This window comes from Polyodon spathula, chromosome 10 (genome assembly GCF_017654505.1).
Source record: "Polyodon spathula isolate WHYD16114869_AA chromosome 10, ASM1765450v1, whole genome shotgun sequence".
Classification (NCBI taxonomy): Eukaryota; Metazoa; Chordata; class Actinopteri; order Acipenseriformes; family Polyodontidae; genus Polyodon; species Polyodon spathula.
The window spans coordinates 34,869,558-34,889,188 of NC_054543.1; the positions used below are offsets into that span (position 1 = coordinate 34,869,558).

A 19,631-nucleotide genomic window follows, 5' to 3' on the forward strand; every position below is an offset into this window, starting at 1 on the left:
TAATCTTCTGCAGAAAAGGCCATATTTGTTACTAACATGTAGTGTACTCAAATGTCATTGTATTTAACACAGATGGATACAGATACCCTCCAGTAGTACAAGTGACCAGCCCCCCATGAAGACAAATCTGTCCATGCCTTTCAATGATGGAGATTTCCTCCATTTGGGCTCCTTCTCTCTTTACTGTGGTGGTCATAATGGAGGGATTCGACTGAATTAGATTGCTGGCGCAATGGTCATTGCTAGACTTTTTTACAAAAATGTGCATGGCATCAGACTGCAATATACAAAGTGAACAAGACCAATACTGTACTGAAAGAAGCTCAAGGGTGGGAAGCAAACACGATTGACAAGGGATTAGGGCACCTTCAACGGGTGATGTTCACAACTACGAGCCTGAAGAGACTTGCATGTACATGGGGTGTTTTACAGGGCTCAGCTGTTGTAACATCTACTGCTTACTGGCCTTGTGTAATTAATACATTCATTCTTTTTCCCACAGCTAATCATCTTCGTCCAACCAGTAACGAGACAGGGACAACATGGTCAGTAAGATTTATTATTTGTATTTTTTTTTTTTTTATTCCCATCAAATGTGTGCACTCATTTACATTATTTATTTGAACTTTTTGTAGTGGTATTTTTAACATTTGACTTTTTTCATTGTAGTTTTGGAATGTTGGCCAAAGACAAACGGAATTGGTTTCATCAAAAGGGAAGCATGAACTCCACTGGCTCTGGGAAGAGTAGCACAACGTTATCGAGGTAAGGGGATTCAAACACATGTTTCCAACCTTGTATCCATTTACATTATACAGTTGGCACTGGAAAGCAGTGCAAGTGTGTGTATATAAGGCGGTTTTAAGAAGCTGGTCTTTTTTAAAGCAAAAGATAGAGTACTCCATTAATGGTTTTCTCAGTTTGCCAAAATGTTTTGAACCAAGATCATAGCAAAATATTTACAGATAGCCACACTGTCTTATACAATGTTATCATAACTTGCTCCACGAACAGCTTATTTAACTGCTTTTAACTGAATTCTGCAGTGTGTCAGAATTGTTGGATCTTTACGAAGAAGATCCGGAGGAAGTCCTGTATAATCTTGGGTTTGGCACTGAAGAGCCAGACATCGCTTCAAAGATTCCATCCAGATTTTTTAATTCCGCCTCTGGTGCCAGCGGGATAGATATCAAGGTGTATTTGAATGCTCAAATACAGCGTATGGAGGTGGAGAATCCAAGTTATGCTTTGACAAGTAAGTCTGCTGCTTTTTGTAAGTCAAAAAAAATTATAACCACATTGGATTATTTTATTTTTGTATGCTCTGCCAAAATCTTGCTAAGAAACCAGATTCAAACAAATGGGTGTTATGGTATAATACCATGTGTTGCTTGAAACTGGTTTAGTTTTGCTTCTGGCTTCTTGAAAGTATACTTTTTGTAGGTGAGTTTTTGGTTTTGATAAGGTGTTTGTTTTTATAAACCGCTACATTGGGATCTTCTGTTAATGAGTAATGGTGGAATATCTGTGGTCGGCCTGCACTTTCACCATATTTCTTGCCTTCTGAAGCTGTGCAGTCTGGGTGATTGAGTGAAGTTTTTTTGTCATCAAAGCTATTAAATATTGAGTTAAACATATTGACATTCTTCTGGATTGTGTTGTAGCTGGGAGTCATGGTAATTTATTAACTTGTAGACACCTACTGCCCTCCACCCTCCTCGGGTGAATTGCCTCGGACATTTTATTTTATCAAGACTTAATGTTGAAGTGGTTGGAGGTGTGTCAGTTTTAAGTTCACTTTTTGTGTCTCCACACATTTATGTCCCCAATACCATTCACAATTGGTTATAAGGACCAGGGACAAACAATTTGCTGAGAAAAGAATTCTGACAAGGATACTGTTTATTATTTATAAATTTAACTTTAGCTCTGTGACTCTGGTGTAAGCTTCAGTTTTAGCAATCTACTCTCATCAAATTACTTGCCAATTGAGGTTTATTTTGAAAGAACAGTCTGGTTTCTGAGAATCTTTCACATATATATATATATATATATATATATATATATATATATATATATATATATATATATAAAAGCTATTTCGAGTTTCTCGCTGACGGGTTGCTCGGCAGTTTGATTAGAAATACATTGCCATGGAGACAACCGTTAGCTGCTCCGGCCACTCTGAAAAGGTGATAAATGCTGTTTGCAGAAAAGCCCCTAGAAACATGTAAGGACAAAGAGGAAAAAGGAGTAACATGCCTTTTTTTTATAGTTAAGCAATAGAGGCTCTTATTCTCTGCCATTTTCATTCTAGTAAGCTGTTAGTGGTAATAGGAGTACAGAACAGAGGGTACTGTATCCTTTACACAGGTCTGTAAAGGCATATATATGTGTGTGTGTGTGTGTGTCACACATTAATCTTCATCTCTTTTTTTTTTTCTTCTTTTTAATCTAGGTCGTTTTCGTCAGATTGAAGTACTCACGACTGTGGCCAATGCCTTCTCTTCACTTTATTCTCAAGTGTCAGGACTACCCCTTCAACAGATTGGGAATGGAGCTACACTGCCTTCTGAAAATGAGGACAAAGATGTACCTCCTTTCAAAAGAAGTAGCTCTGCATTGAATGTTGCTAGCAAATTAAAGAAAACCATATCGAGACTTAATCTACATGGAGCTCTGCAACCGGGTACTGAAGTTAATTCCTCAACCGCTCCTGCAAGTACAGGTAAAGAAAACAAAGCTGTTTTAGGAACAGAGGCCAATACAGGGAAGGCTGAAGAGAGGAATGAACAAAAAGCACAGAAACCATTGAGAAAAAAAGATTCTCCTTCACTAGAGACAGTAAAGGAAGAGGTGCCTGTTGGCCTGTGTTCCACTTCAGAAAATGGCTGCCTAGAATTGAACAATGTGTCTCGGATAGAGGGTCATGGGAAAGTAGGACTGCATGATGAATCTGGTTTTACTGATTCTTCACTTCTAAACAAGGACTTAAATGCATCCACTGAAGGCAATCTTGAGACCAACTGTGAGCACAAACAGACCGTGACATCTACACCTGAAAAAGAGCCTTTGTCACATCTTCAGAATCCCTTGCTTGCACATGTGTTTTCACTTCAAAAGGATTCCTTTGAGATGGAAGAGGTAGGAGTTTATCATTAGTGTACAGTGTGTGTTTTTTACAGTTAATGCAACAGCTCCCTGTGCTCTGTTCGGTAGAGATGTAGTAATGATAGTAAATAAGTTGCAGGATGACCTTCTACTATGCGTGTAGAATCTAAAAATAGATTTGTTCCAAGCATTGGAACCCGTTTTAACATCACCCCCTATGAACTTGCGGGTATTATCATGTTGAAATGTCAGTCGTTGGGGATTCTCAGACTCCTGTGAATGTCGCTGCCCTTTTAGGGCAGTGGTTCCCAAACTTGTTGCTGCGTTGAGACAGCCTCTGTCACTCACTTGCTCTCCAACTGTGCTCAAGCATGCCCTCCTATTTATCTGTTTGCATTAATCTGCGCCCTCCATCCGCTTTCACCACAGTTTATATAATATATATATATATATATATATATATATATATATATATATGATGGATACACTTTATTATAATCACTATTCGTAGTTATATTCACATCAGTACATAGTCCCTTATTCTCGTTCTTCATTCCAGAAAATAAGGACGTGTAGGATTTAAAGAACATTTAATTGTTTCGCAGCAAAACCCTATAAATTGAACTGTTTTTTGTTATTGTTATTACAGTATACCTTTTATTTATATCAGTGTGGTTTTACTAGTAGTAACGCTCTTGGTGCTTAATCTACGATCATTGAAACACATTTAAATTTTGTTTGTGGAATAAAAGGTATATTGTATTATCAATACTCCAGCAATAATAGTAATCCATTTTTTAATTGACAGTTTTGCTGTGAAGCAGCTAATGGGCTTTTAAATTCTTAAGTCCTTACTTTTGCATTTTAATAAAAGCAGAATAAAGAACGAGGGTGCACCATTTTAATAAGTGAATAGTCTTTATTAATGTTAATGCAATTATGAATAGTAATTGTAATATTTGGCCAGCTTAATTTTATTCTAACTTTATAAAGTATTTATTTAATAAAATGTTGCACCCTCGTTTGTCAGTTTTTAAAAGTTAAGGACCCCCCCCCCAATTCATAAACTGCAAATGTATAAAAATCAAATTTTTGGGGGGGTATTTTATTTGTTAACAAAATGTATTTGATATTTAAACCTGCCGCTGCTGCACTTTCTAGGAACTATTGCCGTGATTAACTCCCACATCTTTCAAATAAATAAGGGCTGGGCGATAGACTCGCTGTGCTACGATAGGTCGAAAACGACACAAGCTCTGTGGACTGGGGTTGGTCAGATTAAACATGACCCTTGGGTAGTTGATCAGTCAATCACCCTGGAGACGGGCCCACAGAGTACCATTTACCACAGAGCTTTTACAATCGCCAGAAAATAAAAAAAAGTATTTTGCAGTCCGGTATTGGCACCCCCTAATAACCATGTCGCACCCCACAGTTTGAAAACCTGTTTTACACTGATGCATCTCCATTCTACCCAACCTTTTAAAAACAAACAATGTTGTATCAACACTGTTTTGAACACTTATTTTACCAGACTCTTGGTAAATGAATAGTCTTCTCTTCTTGTTGTTATGCTCAGTTTGAAGTACCATTAACAGGGTTTGGCTGTAGTTAAATTTGTGTGTTAATTTTTATATAAGTTTGTAGATTTTGACAGACTGAAATATGAAATGCCATTCTTGAATACTATAATGGACTATAGATTCAAATTTTTAAAACAAATTTTGAAACTTGTGTTTTAAAACATTTCTCTCGCTCATATTTCAAAATGTTACTAAATATTATCATTTTAATATTTTAACAGATTCAAAGCAATGAAGGAGAAACTACATCCGGAACTCGCACTACTAATTCTAGAACTGGTAAGTTGGAAATACCAAGTGAAGTGTTTATATTGCCTAGTTGTAAAGGGATACAAAACCTGTTTTACAGTAGCACCCCTTTTATCTAAACTTCCCTGTTCTAACTGGTCCTCAACATTTTCCACCAGTATAATCTATGTAGGCGTGTGACGGAGTGCCCCTGCCCTGGTTGTGTTTTTTTTAATTTTATTTTGTATCACGGGATAGTTAATGTATACTGGTACGTGAGCACGGGGATATGAATGTGTGGAACAGTGGTGACAGGGGGCCAGCTAAAATCCTCCCTGAAAAAACACTTTGCAATGTGCCTGGAGCTGTAAATTGAGTAAATGATTGATTAAGGCACCAACCACAGGTATATAGATAGGGTGAGAAAAGGGGTTTGTGTATTCGGAGTCAGAGCGTAAGTGGTGAGGAGGAGTGAAAGAGAAACTAAAACTGAATTGTAAACAGTTGCTACGTGTGCTGGTATAAGACCAGCACAATACTTGTTTGTTTTGGTAATCGTGCCTTTTTGCTTTGTATCAGTGTGTTGTGGTGTTCAACCTTTTTTATTTGTTTCTTTATAATTCAAACTCACCACAGTGCATTCAGTCCTCTCAGTACTGCCTGGAGTGTTATTTCTTCCGGGTCTGACGTCACCACACACGCCAGTCTGTCCCAGAGCATAAACTGTTTTATGCAAACCATTTCCAAGTCTCCAAAGCCATTTCGATGAAGTGGGTGCTGCTGTAATTTGCATAAACTGGAATTGTTAAACCTAAGGAATATTCCTTACGATATGATTCACAGCTGGCCAAAGTTCAGTGGCCCTAGCTCCTAAAATCGTATAACCGATTGGTATTGCCATTGTACATTATGTGGAACTGGAATTGTTTCACAGCTGTCTTAACAGTACTAATTATGGTAGCGCTGTCGGAGACCCATAATGATAAAGTAAACTTGGCAGTTCTATGTATGTTGATCTATTATAAATTGAACGATTTTAAAGTTGACTATAAAAGCACCTTATTTGAAGAGGGGAATCTTGGCTACCATGAAGCAGTCTGAAATGTGTGTGTGTGTTTTTTTTTTTTTTTTTTTTTTAAAACCATACTGCACTTGTAGCGACTACATTATTGTGAAATGTTACACTTTGTCAGAGGACCTTGATTTTTAACTGATGTGACTTTTGATGCTTCAGCAGTATAAGGCTTTTAAGAAATCTTGATCTATATAAAAAATAAAGCAGCATAATAAACAGTCACATTTTAATAAAAACATATGGTTACCATGGGATACATGCTCCCTCGAGAAAGATATGTGAAATATCCAAAGTATTAGGCAGCTGCTTCACTGTTCTGTTGATGTTCAGATTGAAACCGAACTGTTGGGAACATTCTGTGCTCCTCATCTGTTATTTACCTTGCCAGCATCTAACAAAGTCGAACCCTTTTTGTGTGTCTAACTAGTTTAACAACCAGTTGTTGGTAATATCCATTAACTCTCAGTTGAGCTGCGTCAGGTATATTTGGACTAGGATTTGACACAGCACCCCGTATTTTAACATCTCTTCATTTTAATCATTACATTTTACTGTCACTGCATGTGCAATTCATATGTTGCCTGTGATCCAGTTGTCTTTTTTGAGAAGTCAGCCTCTAGCAATATAACCATACCAAACTATTCCAGTGTGCAGATCTATATACAGGTGCTTTTAACTTTACTTAGTGCAAGGCTGCTATGCTGTTTAAGTCATGTTTAAGCTTCTTTGCTGATGGGTCATCTTGCTTTAGAAAACCTGAAGTAAATTTATTTATTTTTTTTTTTTTGGTGTACTTGTTATTTTTATTTAATTCACGGGGCGAGAGCTGGGTTTGAAGTGAAAGGTCGTTACTTGGAGAGGCAGTTAGAGGAGTGGCCTCAGGGGATAGGATAGGAAAGGAAAGAGGTTCCTGACCGATGGCCACCTTCTTGGCAAGAGCGGCCTTGAAGTCAGGCTGTTAAGCAGCCTCGGGAACCAGAAAACACATAAGATAAATTGGCTTGGCGGAGCCCACAACAAGCTTTGCAGAGCAGCATTCGTGTAGGAGGAATAGGCTCTTGTGCTGAAGAACCTGGAAAAGGAAAGGCAGAAGAGGGAGCTGGAGATTGAGCCCAGTTGCAATTTGAGGAAGATGGAGAAGGAGCTGCTACAATATAGTGTGTTGCCGGAGGTCCCCTTTGACTTCGAGAAACCCCCCTCGGCGCAGGTGTGGATGGTGGCGGTCATAGAGGTCGGGGAAGCCTCACTTACCCCCAAGAGGAGACCTTTATGCAAAGGCAATGTGGGAAGAAGGAGGGGGAGAAAACGAACTGAAAACACTAGACAGCGAACTGTGAGATTCAGACTTAAATGAGAAATAGACTTACAGGGAAAGTAGGATGGAGCCCCAGATCTCGTCCCATGAAATACACCTATAGGCTATCACTTCATGAACATTAAGACATGTGCAAGAGACAATTTTTTTTTTTTTCACCTTGAGGGTCAACTGAGGTGTCCTTAACTGTTAGTCTGAATGTTGAAGCTTTTATGTGAGTGATCATTTGAAGTTGTTGTTTTATTATTTTTTTTTTAGTAATTTTGATAATTTCTTTACGTTAAACAGGTCTGTTTTTATTGTAACAAACTGTTAAATAGGTGGTTCTCTTGTACTTCACGTATAACAAATGTTGTTCTTGCATGACTCATTCTGTAACAGGAGCTTTTCACAAATTATTAAACCACTTCAAACTACTGGGTGTTATATTGACCATGTGTAAGGGTGTTTTTTTTTTTTTTTTTTTTTTTTTAAATCATTGCTGAAAAACAATTGACATAATGTGCAGTTTGTAGTCTACATTTTATGAATGTGTTTTTATTTTACTAGGGAGAGGCTTTTATTGGCAAATATTGGTATTTGACATTTACACTTAAATTACTGTTACTGTTTTACAGAACAATTGTTAAGAGCTGTCAGTCAACACTCTGATAGCAGTGGATTTGCTGAAGATCCTTCTGTGGATTGTGCTTCAAATAACCATCTGCAGGTATGAGTTTTGTAGTTATGCAGTGGATGGATTGTACAACAATAGACCAAGGCATATAGAAATACTTACAAAGTCATGTTAATTCAATACTCTAACTAGTTTGGCATTACAATTAAAATGTATTGGCATTGGTCACTGACAGGTCATGAGAACACTATTTATTCTTTCCCTTCCCCAATAGGTCCAGGAGAGTTATGATAGCTGTGACAGTGAGACGACAGTGACGTCAAATGCTGAAGACATCAGAACTCCTATAGCAGTGGACCAGCCTGTCTTTGGGGTGTTACAGGGTATTGAGGATGTTCTAATGCCATCCACAGAGGATGCTGCAAGTTCATCCCTGCCTTCACTAGATAAGGATGGCCAAAACATAGGAGAGACAGAGTCTGTCAATGTAGATGTAACTCCTTTGGATGACCCAAATATAAGAGGGACAGAGTCTGCCAATGATGAAATCCCTCCTTATATCCTTCACCAGATCCCTAAAGCTATGGACTCTGTCTCTCATCCTACAGAGGATCAAAGCATTCCTGCAGGTGAACAAGATCTACCTTCTACGTCTGACAAAGTGCAAGTTGCTCTTTATAGAGCCCAGCTGAAGTCCTGTAATGTGTCAGGTGAAGCTGTAGGTATGAAGGTTAAAGCAAGGGACCTGCTGGAGGAAAAAAGGAAACTAGATCTGAGAAGGCAATCTTTCCTACCTTCAGGGAGATACCCTCTAGTAAGATCCCAATCCTTGCCAACTTCACTGCTCAGCCCCGTTCGTGTTGTGTCGTCTGTTAAAGTCCGCTTAAGTCCCGGAAGTGAAACTCTATGCAGCCCACCTTCTTTTACTTATAAATATACCCCTGAGGAGGATGAGGAGTCTATCGCGGAGGAAGAAGAGCAGTCGACTTGTACGTCAACACTTTTTATCAGCCCAGCTTCTCAGACAAACCGGTCCATGCCTGGTTTTGAAAGTGGTATAGATGGAGGGTGCAGTAGGATACATTCCTGTCCGATGCACATGCCTTTACACATGTCCCAGTCTGCATGTTCGCTTCACAGTATTAATTCAAGTTGCTATGACCGGCCACTATCTGAGCATATGAGAACGTGGAGTACAAGCAGTGTTCCCAATCTCCCTCCTTGTGGGTCACATGGATTTCCTTATTCTTGCCATTATCCTGCAAAGCCTGTCATGTATCCCACCAGACCTCTTCATTCTCCTTCCACAACAGAAATGCAGTTGAGGAGAGTACTGCATGAAATAAGGAACACCGTGCAAAACCTGGCCCAGGTATGTTACTTTTAATGTCATGTAAACATTTTAATAGAAACTAATCATAGCGAAATCCACATAATGATGAATGCTTTAATCGAATGTTTAACTTTCTAAATTGGCTAAATATCCTGTGCTTAAAAGGTGTTTGTGTTTTGACTTTGTTTTTCAGCCTAATAACAATTGCTGGTAATAGAATGTGTTAAATGTAGTTCATTTTAAAATGTGTTACACTATTTATAGGATATTTTGTTTTTTATTTTGTTGAAACTGCTTTGTATAGGTTATTGTTTCAGTAGCCCATCATTTTATGTGTAGTGGGCTATTGCCTTATAGAGTGAAAAGCTGATTTGGTGGCGTGAGAGATGAATGATCAGAATATAGGGTAAATCATCTTATGAAACAAGATGTCAAAGGAGCATGTCATACAGTGGGTTGTGAATCTGGTGATAGTTGTTTTGTGGAATGTAGACATGCTGAAGATGGCAAAGGAGTCATTTTAGCAATTGATAAATTGCAGCTGGCCACCCCTGCTTCATTTTAGATGGCTAACCTGTCCATGAAGGCCTTTTATATCAATCTAGCCATCTTTCTTGTTTCTAGAATCCTACCATGAGAGGGAATGAATCGCCTGCACCCATGTATAGTTCTCAAAGATCAGTCCTGCCTTTGTATGAAGTAAGTTGTTTCTTTTTGTTTTGTTTTGTTTTTAAATAAATTTCAATTAGTTAGCTTTTTTTGTTTGGGACAAATGTGTTTATACTTATAATTTGTACTCTGGTTAAGATACATCGCCCTCTGAATGGCAGAGTAGAACATGTGAAATACTGAAAACAATAGATTAGTGAATGACCCGTACACAGCAACTCAGAATGCTGAGGATCTTTCATCCAGTCTGAGCACACATTTTGCCATTCACTTCTAATCCTTATGGTATTGTCCACATACACAGAGGTTTGCCATCCTATAATGCTATAATATATAGTACAAGTATTTACTGCCCACGTGGCATCAATTAACCGAATTGGTGAAACATTTGAGAGATCATTACTTATTTAGGACTGAAGTATGTAATACATTGAGAAGCAGCAGATTAATTTATTTATTATTTTTATATAGAATACCTTCCAAGAACTGCAGATCATGAGGAAGAGTTTGAATGTGTTTAGAACTCAGATGATGGATTTGGAGTTATCTATGATGAGACAGCAAACCGAAGTGTACCCCCACTTGACAGAAGAGGAAAGGTGCATTTCAAATTTGTATCCAAGTATTTGTTTGCCCCGCTTTTAAATATTAAACATTTGCCACATTTTAGTCTTGGTGGTGTGTTCTTCTCTGTGGAACTTGGCCATTGAGCTGCTGTTTGAAGTTTGGACCACATGGCTTTTATCTGTTTGCGGTTTGCATTGTCTTAATTGTTTTCCAGGACCACCTTGTGAATGAGGCCTCTGCTTCAATGAGTACATCTCCTGGTTGAATAATGTTTTGCTACTCTGATTTTAATGTATTTGTTTTTCTATATAATGTAGCCTATTTTAAAGTATGCTGTAATCGCACAATAAGGCATTGGAGTATGAAGCTTCGGAAATGTTGTATACGATGCTGGATGTGAATGTTTTGCTGCGTTCAGGCATATATAGTATTGAAATGCATCATATGTTGTACTTCAGCCTTCTTGAGGCAATGTTGGATCACGATATAGTTTTAAATGCATGTACTGTGGGGTGTTTTTTAGGCAAGAAGCCGATCAGCTGCAGAGTCTGAGGACTGCGGTGCGCCAGGAGCTGCAGGAGTTGGAGCTGCAGCTGGAGGACCGGCTGCTGACTCTGGAGGAGCAGATCCGCTCCTCACACCATGCCTCCCTGTACCGACCACAGGTGACGTTTGTAAGTCAGTTGCTTCCCTTTGGTTATGTTTAGTAATAAATATTTCTGATTATACTGATGTTTTATACCAGGTCACTTTAATGTCTGCTTCCACTTTTTTAAAGATGGTTTAGAGTAGAGTAACATCAATCTAATTACCTTAAAGCCTAGTCTTGTATTAGATCAAGTTTGATGGGAATTAATACTTCTTGCAAGTTTACTGTAAACCATTTTTTTATGCAATACCCTAAATTCCATACTATTTATTTATTGCATGATGTGGACATTTTTTCTATGAGAGAACTTCACTAAAGCACTGCTACTTTTTTTTTTTTTTTTTTTTTTTTATTATTCTAGGGAATGCAAGGAAGTAGAAGCATGGATTGCTTGTCTTGTTCGTCTCCAATTAATGTAATTGAACCAGTAAGTTGATGCTGTTTTTAATACTAACTGGACAATGCGTCATCCATGAGAACAGAGGCCAGTGAAGTGTACCTATCCCAAATATCTTATTTGCACAGCAGTTTGACTTATTTAAATGAACTCGTTACCAGGTCCTGTATCACTCGGGATAAGATATAACCACTCCGCTGTAACTGCATTCCTGATCTTGTACATACCCTAGTGACCTTCATTAAAGGGCATGTTCTGCTTTTCTAAGAATTTAGATCATGGATGCCTAATCTGTGCGTAAAGATTCAAGATAAAACCTTCTACATATTGCTTCTTACTGTGGGAGTTCCATGTTTGGACAGAGAGGGGAGGGTTTTCTTCTCTAGAACAGACCAAGCTTGAATTCTTTTGTCCTTGGATTTTAACATTCCATCCACCTTGTTAAATCTTGTGAATGTGTGGAATTTATGATTTTATTCCTGTATTTTTATTTTATTTTTTCATTACAGGTCACAGAGCTTCTGCGTGAACAGTTGTATTTGAAATCTGAACTTGGCTATGAGGACCCTGCAAGAGATTCCTGTAGCAGTGCTACACCTTCTCTGGCCTCGGAAGTTTCTTCAGGCGCCTCCAGCCCTTCTAGAACAAACAGGCAGACCCAGAAACCACACACCCCTGACTGGTCATCACAGAAAATGGAACGCTACCAGGCTTCTGTCTCCCTCACACCCTCTGCACCAGTTAGGCCTGGAATGGTGGACCATGTTCATGATGAAGAGTCGAAGCCAGTAGTGGAAAACCTAAGGGCAGAGCTGACTGCTGCTGCTGCTTTGTCAGCAGAGAAAACTAGATGTCCTGAGCTGCAGCAGGTTATAAAGGAGGTGAGCCAGCTTGTGGGGTTGAGTTGGAGGTATAATGCTGTGTAGATGGAAGGGAATCTAAACTGTCCTTTTTGTGGTTTTAAATATTGTACTGCTGCTTACTCAACAGAACGATTTTCTGCAGGTTTAGGAAAATTGACACTTTGGATAATTCTGCAGCCTGTGGTTGTTTTTTGTTTGGGGTGGGGGGGGGGGGGGTGGGGGGGGGGTGGGTCTCTATACCTTGATAGTATAATTGTTTTGAGGAAGTGCATGGTTTTATAATGCGGATATCTATTACATGGTCAATTCTACAGGAGTTTAGAGTTTAACATGTAATGGCTTATCTAAGTCTAGCAAACATTTTAGACCACCTTAAATTCTAGGGAATATATTAATCTGTAGATACAAGGAGAGACCTTTTATTAACCAACCCTGATGTATTGCACTTTAATTTTGCCTATTTTATAACACTGTGTGAATATAGTACAGCATAAAGATCTACTGTGTTTAAAGTATCATTACGAAATATCTTGTATATAATACAATTCTGAATTGTTGATGTTGATCCTGTTCTGCTACATTTATGTACAGTCATGTATCTTCCTAATGAACAGTACAACTTGTTCTTGAGTTAACAAGTACACTTACTCAAATATGCTACACAAGCAGATTAACTATTACTTTTGTGAAACAGTTGATGAATTGTGCATGAATCTTGTAAGTATATTGTTTGAAATGAGTCGTGAATTGCATGACTGTTTTTATTGGAAGAATTATACAATGGTGTACCACTGACTTGAACCAGACCACTTGATGAAGTCTGCAGAGACATTTTTAGGTGGATGTTTGTAAATTTGGTAAGGACACTCTTGCACTTGTGTTTTGATATACCAGGCGCCTAACTTAAGAACTTTTATATGTAGAATTCTGGCCTCTGTTTTTATTTTTTTTAATTAGAACTGCATGTCTATTTCAAAGCTTTATATGAACATTTCTTACAAGAAGACTATAAAGAGAGAACAACGTTTTCATTATACTGATGGCTCTAACTTTGTATTTACAGTTGTGGCACTGGACATGCATTGCTGAAATTTTTGTGTCTGCTTTTTAGATCAAGGAAACTCTAGCTGAAGAAATAAGACGAGAGATTGTTAATGAACTTCTCGCAGCTGTGTCTTCTCCAAGTAGGTCGTCTGTGGTTAAAAGGGAGATGCCATAAACATGGTAACTATAAAAACGGTCATCTTTAGATCTTGGATTATGTGAAAAATATATTAAATATGAATGGCTGCCACAGGGTATCTTTGGGACTATGTAGTCTCATGTCGGGAGATCTACATTACACCCTAAGCATTACCATAAAAATGGAAGTGCAGTCAAAAAAGCTTATGGTTTTTTTTTGTTTGTTTCCTTCTTCCTAGCTTCAACTGGTTACGTCTAGAATTCAAATAGCTAATCAATCATGTAGCACCTGCTCTTTAGTCCGACAGCCACCAGATGTCAGTTTTAACAAGAGTTCAAGCAGTACAGCTTACTCGGGGATAATGAATAAAACTACCATTGCATTCCAGCTGTGACCTAGAAGCATGTTGTAATTAGAAAATTGAAGGGTTATAATGTGAAGAGAAATTTAACTTGGACTACATTTTATAGTGAGGCATGTTTTCGGTGGTTCTTGCTGTAGTGGAATATAAACGAACATTTTTAATGGTGTGTATGATGGCTTTTATAATGTTTAGTGCCATCTGTAAATCATTCTCTTATTTTGTGTTTTTGCAGTTTAACAGTGGCACACAACCCTGTGGAAGATCCATCACTTGCAACACTGTTCACTAATGAAATGCACTGATAACAACCAAACTTTTTTTCTTTGCTACAAATGTAGTACTCCAAAGCTTCAGGACACTAATGCTGCTGTGATGAGCTACTGTTTAGTCTAATTTTAAAATTAAAAGTAGATATAATTGTTCCTTCACTTGGTTTAATTAATTTCCTGAAGATTTGCAATTTTTTATTGTATTTATGGTTGATTCAAGTGTACATTCAAGATTAAACTTGAAAAGATGTTTGCCTTGTTAGTTACACCTGTATTTAAGCAAGGTGTCTACTGTAAAGCTGTGTTTTCTTCATCTGGCTTCTTACAAATCTGACCTCAATGAGGTGCTAGCTGTGCAATAAGTTTCACTCTGGACTTGAAATTAGTAACTGCTGTTCACTTTTGCCACCAAGTACCTTTTTGTTTTATTAAATAATCATTAACTGTTCCTTTTTTTAAGGGATAACTGTACAGTTAGATACTATAATACAATGGACAATTTGGCCCCAAAAATGATAATTATATTAATTATTCTTGTGTGTACTTCATAGCTTTAAGGACAAATAAGACACTAAAATCTAATAAAACTAAAGTTGTTAAGGGGAAGTTATGAATAGATGCACTAACTGTTCCAGGCTGTACTGTGAGCTTTATTCCACATGTGAGCGTGTAAACTTTACAGTGTGTGCAGGGTCACAGCAACACCTGGAATGGATGTGCAAAGGGATCCCTGTTGGAAATGTCCTCTCAGCACTTTTTGTGACTTATTGCCCCCTTCACACCATTGATTTTTGTCATATCTTTCTATGCTCCTGGTGTTTTATAGAATGCATTTTGAATTCTATAGTAACCTGTTCCCAAAAGGATGTGTCACAGTTGTTCTTGTAATACAGGAATATTATGAGAATTCATTATTCATGAAACCAAACACTCGTACATGAATTCCAATGTAAACCTGTCAGTAAATGACCTATTGACTTATTTTAGTTTCTTCTCATTTCTTTCTTTTTTTTTTTTTTTTTTTTGGATTGCAGTCAAACTGATATTCACTGTTGGATGAGAAACTTGTTCGTAAAAAGTGTTAGGCTGTGGTATTAAACCCTGATGTGTGTTTTGTTCAGGAGTCACCAGGGTTTTGGATTTCTCAAACAATTTTTTTTTTTTTTTCTAATGTTAATTTTATATTCTCTGATTTTTAGATACTAACCAATTTATGATAAATGCATTTGTAAATGGAAAGCAATTAAAAGGGACATGTTTACCTTTGTCACTTGGGATGCATGAGGGAAGATTTATAAAGCAAAAATTAATAAAGATTATTTATTTTGCATACACTTTGGAATGTTGTTTTTATTCAAGAGTGATGTGACCTTGCAAAAACTTGAGATGCACACAAGGTGGATGTGGTTTTATTGGTGTTTTGTGAGGTGTAGTAATATTTAGTTTGAACCAAGGTGTGTACTAAGTCTTATTCAAGCTTTATTTTACCAGAGAGTAACCTTCGGAAAAAGCACCATGTATGGTTGGTGGAGAGTGACGCCTACAAATAGTAATTTTCTTGTTCTTGAAACAAAATGAGAATTGTCGGTGGAGTATTTGACCAGATGGGAACATTCTGCCCACTAATATGGTATTCTTTCCATTACTAATTGATGTGGAAATTACTGATATATTGAAGTAAAGCCAACCTGATAATGCCTAAAATGTGGAGGTAATGTTTGTTAATTTATGTGCCATTGTCTCTCCAAGCCTTGGCTAGGTTTCATTATATTTCCACAGTAGCAGTGTACTGAATGGAACTTAGAACTTTTTAAACTATAAAATCACAGTGGTCCTGTCGTAATCTTTTTGAGAGTGCGACCTGTCTTGGTTTACTTCGCTTGAAATCTGGAAGCAGTAAGCAAGACCTTTTACTTCAGTGGTACATGGAAATTCATGGACACACATATGCTCTGCTCTACCCGTGGTCACAGACACGCCCTATTTTAAAAACCTTGGTTTTCTCCCTCTGTCCCATTCATATGTAAAAAATTTTGTTCTGCTTCCTCCGAACTCAGAATCACAGAGTCTCTAATTCAAGTCGAGATGGACAAAGAATTCATGGCCAGTCCCTTCCCAGCCCTATCAGAATAGCACCCCACAAAATATCTGGGGAAAAAGCACCTAATCATCTATCTTTCTGCCCCAAGAGGCAGTTAAACTCAAGTCGCAAAGCCCTAATTCCCCACAATCAATTCTCCTTATATCCCCATTTCGGACTGCCCCGCTCAAGCAATCTTCAATGTGCGATTCCCTGTTTCTTCAGTAGGTGTACCACCTTCAAGAAACTTTCGGACCGACTAGAATTCCTCAATCACTCGGGACACTGTCAAATCCGAAGCCAGCCTCCCACTCTACAATCCTGGAATGCATTCATCAGCTCATTAACAACTTCCAAATATCGAAAATCAATCCTAAACATAACTGGTTATCGCCTCTCGGCCACCTCAATTTCACAATTAGCATTATTCCAAAGGCAGAACATTAATATTGCATCTTCTCACTCTTTCCTCAACTGCAAAAACCTACGGTAGCTTCTCGCAGGGAAAAAAAACACACTTTCAGAACCAAGAAACCCTCCTCCAGAGCTTCCAATGCTCCAGCTTTCTTCCAATACTCATGGCAGCCATTTCCACAGTCAAGGTTAACGCTAATCCCCATCTAATATGCCCATTCATCCTCTTGCATACTACAAGCATTAATACATGGTGAGAGACATGGTACAAGACTGGAAATCTCTTGATTGTGAGTTAAGGACTTGCACAATTAGGAGAATGACTGAAATCTCTGAATGTGAGTTCACTTTTTCCATTCCAAATAGACATTATAGTAGCAAACTGCTGATCGATCCTGTATTAACTAACATATAGGATGGTCAGCATTTCATCTCTCTCATCTCTGTCAGCTTCTGCTGCAGCTTCTTCTGCATCTGCTTTCCATCCTCATCAAGTATTGCAGTCGTCTGTCCCCTCCTCATAGCAACCCAGCCAGCCTCTGCTTCAGTTTCACTTCCAACCATCAATATTCCAGAATTTAACCTTGCTTCATCTTCTCCTCAGTCTGCAGCATGTGTTCACCGCCATGCTCTTTCCCCTCAATTACGCCGTCAAATAATTGAAGAGAGGTAAGAGTTGTTTCACAGTCTGGCTCCTTCAGCAGCTCCAATCCCTCTTCAGCTCCTTTGCTATTGTGCGCCTCACACTCAGGAATTTCCAAGAGCCTTCCCTCTTCATCTCCATTCAGACTACCCATCTACAGATGTCCTTTCCCAATTAATTTCAATTTTGCGCTCAGGACGTTTCAATTCATTTGATGACCTGTTGATGGAGGCTATGTGCCTGTCGGCTTTCTTCAGATTTCTAAGAAGTTCAGAACTCGCAGAACCATCACTATCCAGTTTCTCCTCCAGAAAAATCAGCAGCAGGCATTGGTTTGCTATCCATCTCTCCAACCTCATTTCCAAAGCAGATATCCCTCCTCAATTTTTACACCATTCATCCATTTAGAATCAGTGCAACCTCCTCAGCAGCTCACGCAAACATAAATCAAAACCTAATTAAGTCCATGCGTCGCTGGTCCTCCGCAGTTAATTCATATATCTGATGTTTGTCTATCGCTAGCATGCCCAGAGTGAGGACGCCCTCTCTACCAGGGCTACCAGAGGTTTCCCCCTAATAGAGGGTTTTTTTCCTCTCTCCCGAGCAAATGGCTTACACATATTTTTCCCCATAACCAGTCTTTTCTGTTTGTCTCTTCCTTGTTTTATGTTACATGTTGGCACGTGGTCTTTGTTTGTCTTCACAGTTTTGGGTTCTGCGGGGAGCCGGTGGTCCTTCTGGGGGGATAGCAAGTCTCACTTCCCTGGCCTGGAGTCGGTTCTTTGAATGTTCAGAGTGGATCACCGGCCAAACTATTCTTTCACAACTCATGTGCTATATCTTGCCTCAAGACAATAGGCTCTTTCTCTTACTTTAGTGCTAGAGTCCCACAACTAACGGTCTTCTATGTTTTCCGACTGTTTTTTCTTTGAAGGTTATGAAACCGTCCCATCCTCTGAGGGAAATCTAGCTGTGGGGCAACACCTGTTAACAGCTCTCTTGAGAACCCAGCTGTGGGGCAACGCCTATTAACAGCTGTCTTGAGAGAACCCAGATGTGGGGCAATGCTTATTAACAGCTCTCAAGTACCCAGCTGCTGGGCAACGCTCATTAACAGCTCTCTTGAGAACCAGCTGAGGGGCAATGCCTATTAACAGCTCTCTCGAGAACCAGCTGCGGGGCAACGCCTATTAACAGCTCTCTTGAGAGAACCCAGATATGGGGCAATGCCTATTAATAGCTCTCAAGTACCCAGCTGCTGGGCAACACTCATTAACAGCTCTCTCGAGAACCAGCTGAGGGGCAACGCCTATTAACAGCTCTCTCGAGAATCAGCTGCGGGGAAACGCCTATTAACAGCTCTCAAGTACCCAGCTGCAGGGAAACGCCTATTAACAGCTCTCAAGTACCCAGCTGCAGGGAAACGCCTATTAACAGCTCTCAAGTACCTAGCTGCAAGGCAACGCATATTAACAGCTCTCTTAAGAACCCAGCTGTGGGGCAACTCCTATTAACAGCTCTCGAGAGTCAGAGTTTCTGTCAATTCAGGGACCCAGTAGACCAACACGTATGGTCTCTAACCATTCAAGAAGGCTCCCCCGGGTGGATCCGGGCCCATCCTTTTCTCTCCCCTTCAGCATCTTTCCCCTGCACATTCCTAAGCACTTTTATCCCTGAAGCATTGCCTCAACCTCTATACACCAGAGGCCAACCCTCTACCTAACCCTCCCTCCTGTGAACTGGAACTGGGTACCTTTTGTAAAAAAAAAATCTACCAGCATTTGTTATTTGTCTGTTTTTGAAACTACCTATTCAAAAATGTAAAAGTAATCCGGTTTATAGCCTACCTATAACAAAAAAAAAGCCATTGCACTATATGCTTCTAGATACGTAAATATTTGGGTGAGATACTTCAAATAATACATTAGAAAATGTTTTTTTCCCTTCTGTTTGCATGCACCTAATGCAGGTGTTTGTGCGAATCCAGACCCTTTTCTTCTTTCAGTTGGTCTTATTCATAGAAATGGTAACTTCAGTTTCCTCCAAAAAGGTAAAACACCCCCATGTTTTAACTCTCTTCTCATTTTGCAGAGTCTTCAGTTTCAGGAATTATTTGACTTGATGCTGCCTAAGAGATAACGCAGACTGGAAAGCTACACAATTTATGCCGCTTCTCAGAATGCAAATCCGCCTTAGCTTTTAGATTTAATCTGCTACCGTGTTGTGATTTTAGTCTTGGCAAGGTAAAGTAGTGATGGCTGAATAATTGCTG

The 19,631-nt window shown here is 38.9% G+C and overlaps 1 protein-coding gene across 3 annotated transcripts in view; it reads left to right on the forward strand.

Moving 5' to 3' along the window:
- Positions 1 to 15,556, forward strand: part of LOC121322185 (protein ITPRID2-like) — a 37,634-nt gene extending 22,078 nt beyond the window's left edge. For 2 of the 3 annotated variants that reach the window (XM_041261771.1, XM_041261774.1), the window contains 14 exons: positions 503 to 545; positions 670 to 765; positions 1,047 to 1,255; positions 2,459 to 3,144; positions 4,916 to 4,973; positions 7,930 to 8,021; positions 8,203 to 9,300; positions 9,886 to 9,960; positions 10,402 to 10,529; positions 11,021 to 11,171; positions 11,508 to 11,573; positions 12,053 to 12,424; positions 13,518 to 13,630; positions 14,186 to 15,556. In XM_041261771.1, coding sequence (XP_041117705.1) covers positions 503 to 545; positions 670 to 765; positions 1,047 to 1,255; positions 2,459 to 3,144; positions 4,916 to 4,973; positions 7,930 to 8,021; positions 8,203 to 9,300; positions 9,886 to 9,960; positions 10,402 to 10,529; positions 11,021 to 11,171; positions 11,508 to 11,573; positions 12,053 to 12,424; positions 13,518 to 13,625 — 3,182 coding nt within the window. In that variant the 3' untranslated portion in view covers positions 13,626 to 13,630; positions 14,186 to 15,556. The remainder of the gene's footprint in view (positions 1 to 502; positions 546 to 669; positions 766 to 1,046; positions 1,256 to 2,458; positions 3,145 to 4,915; positions 4,974 to 7,929; positions 8,022 to 8,202; positions 9,301 to 9,885; positions 9,961 to 10,401; positions 10,530 to 11,020; positions 11,172 to 11,507; positions 11,574 to 12,052; positions 12,425 to 13,517; positions 13,631 to 14,185) is intronic. The other variant, XM_041261772.1, reaches the window with a different exon arrangement.
- Positions 15,557 to 19,631: the final 4,075 nt, after the last annotated feature.